General features: G+C 47.7%; 1 protein-coding gene across 1 annotated transcript; it reads left to right on the forward strand.

Moving 5' to 3' along the window:
• Positions 1 to 1,076: 1,076 nt before the first annotated feature.
• LOC127778421 (AAA-ATPase At3g28580-like) lies at positions 1,077 to 2,880 on the forward strand. The gene has a single exon (XM_052305020.1). It carries the CDS (start codon positions 1,173 to 1,175, stop codon positions 2,718 to 2,720), a length of 1,548 nt encoding a protein of 515 aa, XP_052160980.1. The 5' UTR covers positions 1,077 to 1,172; the 3' UTR covers positions 2,721 to 2,880.
• The last annotated feature ends 1,939 nt before the right edge of the window (positions 2,881 to 4,819 follow it).

Consider the following 4,819-nt stretch of genomic DNA (forward strand, 5'->3'; position numbering starts at 1 on the left):
TAAATTATTACAAAACTACAGGTTTAGAACTAATTTAGTCACAAAACAATAATGTTTATAGCTGCAGCATAATAATGGTGCTATGAATTTAAACTCTAAAAGCTGTAGTTCTGTGGTAACTTCAATATTAAATATGTAGTTTTGTAATACTTAACCTTAAATCTATAGTTTTATGATAAACATGGTGCTAAATCTGTGGTTTTGTAATACAACGCCTTAAATATATAGTTTTGTGATAGTTTGGTAAAAAAAACTGCAGTTTTGTAAAATTTACTCACAAAATAATCCTCCCTGTGCTTCTACCTGCCATTGCTACAGGGAAAATACCAAAATAACATGCACTAGTTACTTTAGCACCTAAAAAACCATATCTACTTTAGCACTAGTTACTTTCTATCACTATTGTATTTTTTTATGGAATGGGCGATGAATTATTACGGGCATACATTTTAAGCCATTAACTGCTACGAATTTTGCCAAAACAAAAATCATCAAGCATTTCTCATAGAACTATTTAAAATCAACCATTTTAACTCTATAATATCTTGCTCATTCCTTTATACCCTCAAATAATTATCATCAATTTAGGTCCATCCATCATTCACCGACCAAACACCTCAGGTCCAACAAATATTTCTCTGACCATGTAGTAGCATATGCGGCTCTGTTAGTTTGGGCAGGTTCCCAACTCCTCTCTCTCGTTTTTCGTACGCACCTTTTTTAAACTGCTAAACGGTGTGTCTTTTGCAAAAAATTTCTATACAAAAATTACTTAAAAAATCAAATTAATCTATTTTTTTTAAAAAAAAATTAGCAAATATTTAATTAATCACACGTTAATGGACTGCTTCGTTTTTCGTGTATGGGAGTTGGGTTCCCAACCGCCTCAAGCAAACGGAGCAAGATACTTGCTTGCCAAGATTCATTTTGTGACTCCTTCATCCACACAAGACGGTCAAAAACGTCTCAGCACATGACCACTCGCCCAAAACTTTTTCAAAACAAAAAAGAAAGAAAGAAAAAGTTCAAAACCAACACTTCAAAAACAAAACAGAGCAACCAAAACGAAGAGCAGAGCAGAGCAGAGCAACCCCCTCTCTATAAATTCACACCCAATCCAGAGAGAGAGAGACACCGCACACTGTGGCACACAGAGCTCGGAGGCGCTGGCCATGGAGGCCTCGCCGGCGGCGTCGGCGTGGAGCAGCGTCAACTCCGGCATCGTGCTGAGCCTCGCCGCCGTGCTGTGGACCGTGGTGTGGAACAGCCTCCAGTCGCTGCAGCTGCACCACCTGGTCGGCCGCCACCTCGCCCGCCACGCCCGCCGCCTCGCCGCCGTCGTCGACCCCTACCTCACCGTCACCGTCGCCGAGCACGACGGCGGCCGGATGAAGCGGAGCGACGCCTACAGGGAGGTCCAGGCCTACCTCCACCGCGCCACCTGCGACGCCTCCGCCGGCGTCCGCCACCTCCGGGCCGAGCCGGCCAAGAACCCCGACGCGTTCGTCCTCTCCATGGCCGACCGCGAGGAGGTCGCCGACGTGTTCCGCGGCGGCGTCACCGTCTGGTGGCTCGCCTACTCGACGCCGCTGCGGGAGGACGACGCCGGCGGCGGGTTCTACTGGGGCGGCCGCGCCGCCCGCGCCGACCGGCGGTTCTACCGCCTCTCCTTCCTGGAGCGCGACCGCGACGTCGTCCTCGGCGAGTACCTCCCCCACGTCCGCCGCGAGGGCCGCGCCGCCATGGTCAGGAACCGGCAGCGCAAGCTCTTCACCAACCTCGCCGGCGACACCTGGGGGGACGACGGCGGGTGGTGCGAGAGCGTGTGGAGCCACGTGGTGTTCGAGCACCCCAAGACGTTCGACACGCTCGCCATGGACCCGGCGAGGAAGAAGGACATCATGGACGACCTCGACGCGTTCCGGAACGGGAAGGAGTACTACGCGCGCGTCGGGAGGGCGTGGAAGCGGGGGTACCTCCTGCACGGCCCGCCCGGCACCGGCAAGTCCACCATGATCGCCGCCATGGCCAACTACCTCGACTACGACATCTACGACATCGAGCTCACCTCCGTCCGCACCAACACCGACCTCCGCAAGCTCTTCATCGAGACCACCAGCAAGTCCATCATCGTCATCGAGGACATCGACTGCTCCCTCGACCTCACCGGCAAGCGCAAGAACAAGAAGAAGAAGGACGCCGCCGCCGCCAAGAACGACACCGACGGCGACAAGAAGGAGTCGCCGCCATCGGAGGAGGAGGAGAAGGACAAGGAGGGAAGCAAGGTGACGCTCTCCGGCGTGCTCAACTTCATCGACGGGCTCTGGTCGGCGTGCGGCGGCGAGCGCATCATCGTGTTCACCACCAACCACGTCGAGAAGCTCGACCCGGCGCTCATCCGGCGAGGCCGCATGGACAAACACATCGAGATGTCCTACTGCGGCTTCGAGGCCTTCAAGTTCCTCGCCAAGGTCTACCTCGGCATCGACGCCCACCACCTGTTCGACGCCGTGCGGGCGCTCCTGCGCGACGTCGACATGACCCCCGCCGACGTCGCCGAGAACCTCACGCCCAAGGCCGCCGGCGACAACGCCGACACCTGCCTCGCCGAGCTGGTCAAGGAGCTCGAGAAGGCGAAGGCCGACAAGGCTCAGGCGAAAGGGAAGGCGGCGGCGGCGGCGGCGGAAGAGGAGGTCGACGGCGATGACGACGAGGAGTAGACTAATGTTGACTTATTTGATGTTTAGTTGGATTACTTGCTCACTTCGCTTGTGCTAGATTGTCACAGATATTTGACTATTCTTACATGATTAACTAGTGTATTAATTTTAGTTTTAATTAAGAAAAAACATAAAAAAAAATTGGCTCGACACATGAAAATGGATCGATGGAACTTCTGCTTCTTTTTTCTAAGAATTTTCTAAAATCAAACTAATACGAGGCATTATTTCTCATAACAAATGAGGGGTTTGATACTACGAAGCCTACAAATTTTGACTGTTGTTTTACTTTCTCCTTTGCCTCATGTCATTGTTGGGGTTTTCTAACGTTATCACTTTTTAGTGCCGTGGGTTGGTCGAAGAAAACCTTTTATTCTTCTTTAGTTAATTAAATTAAATATGATAGTCATACTACTAAGCCTAGCCTTCGGGCTGGGGGCGACGTTTTCCTCTTGGGGCGTTGCTGCATTTTCTTTCCTCTCTCAGTGGGTTCTTCAGGTGAAAACCACGTCCTGTTCTAGGACGGGCGGCAGCGGTGCTATTGGCGTCGTTTTCTCCTTGGAGGCGTCGTTTAGAAGACCCATTTCTTAGGGGTGTTGTGTGCTTGTCCTGTATTTAGCATTAAGATCAGACGTAAACGCGTGGTGTGGATGTATATTTTTTTCCCTGTCTATAGATTATATACTTGTATTTTTCTTCTGCTTTATCAATAGAAACGTCGCACTATTCTGTGTGGGTTGTTTAAAAAAGGGTAATTTGGAACCATGCCATTATAATTTTGCAAAGTTTAAGATATGTCATCGGTATCTCAATGACATGTAGGACCCACATGAGTCAATGACATGTGGGTCAGGATGACATATCTTAAACTTTGCAAAATTATAATGGCATGGTTCCAATTTTCTCTTAAAAAAAAGATAGTCATACTACTGCACTTATTAAAATGTTTCTCTTATTGCCGAGCTATAATTTCTTCTGAAAACGGTGTAAACTTTGCATTCCCTCTGACTTCAACATAACTTCATTTCCAACTTTGTTGAAAAATTCCTTTTTTTTTCTCAAACATGCAAGTTAAATCGAGTTTAAAGCATCAAGTCCTATAGTTCAAACTGTTTGCAACAATAGTCCTTCACGTTTGAAGCCGCTCAGACTTCGTAAAGCTCAGTTCCTTTCAAGAAAGAAAAATGCTAACCTATACTCTTGCAAGATTGGTTTAACATTTGACTTGAGATCAAATTTCCGATCATCCAAGAGGTACATCAGCGATTTGGTTCTTCTATATGGGTCATTGGTGCGTTCGTTTTCCTCATTTAGCTTTTGCAACTCTCTCATTTAGCATGAGCTCTTGTCCTCTTGATGACCGCGTTGGTGGGCTAGTGCGGAGAAGAGGGGATCCACTCTTCTCTCTCCCTCTCTCCCTCTCCAATCCAACTGCGTGAATGGATTCAGAATGCGTCAATGGCCAAGCTCCTTCTTGATGGCCAACCAGCGACGAGGCGCTGGTGTGGTGGCCGCGCGTCGAAGGTGTACAGTTGGCGGGCTGCTATTTCCAGCAAATGACTTTTTGACTCGGGAGGGCAGAAAGTTCACGAGCGAAAGCTCGGGCCAGCAACAGCGACATGTACGGGCGTCGCTTTCTTCTTGGGGGTGTTGTTGTGTGATCTCTGCTCTCCTAAATAGGATTTCTTCACGTGAAAACTTTGTCTTGGCTTCCCAAGACGGATGACCGTGGCACTTTCGGGTCTCAATCCCTTCTTGAAGGCCTTGTCTGTAAGGTCCTTTCCTTAGAGGTGTCGTGCCTGTTTGTCTTTCAGTAGCGAGATCTGGTTGTAGGCATATGGTGTGGTTTTTTTTCCTGGCTATGGTATTCCAAGATTATAGACTTATATTTTTTTTCTTCTTTATCAATAAAAACATCGCACTATCTCGTGTGAGTTGTTAAAAAAGACAGCAAACACATTTCCCGAATTATTGAAATATATTTTTTTACAAAAGGTTTTTATATATAAGTTTTTTAAAAAAATCAAATAAACCTACTTTTAAGTCATAATAGTTAATATTAAATTAGTCATAAGTTAATGATATTTCTCGTTTCGACG

Source organism: Oryza glaberrima, chromosome 7 (assembly GCF_000147395.1).
Source record: "Oryza glaberrima chromosome 7, OglaRS2, whole genome shotgun sequence".
Taxonomy (NCBI): Eukaryota; Viridiplantae; Streptophyta; class Magnoliopsida; order Poales; family Poaceae; genus Oryza; species Oryza glaberrima.

Bases quoted from the DNA above. Each gene is read 5' to 3' on its own strand.
- LOC127778421 (XM_052305020.1), top strand. From the start codon at position 1,173: ATGGAGGCCTCGCCGGCGGCGTCGGCGTGGAGCAGCGTCAACTCCGGC.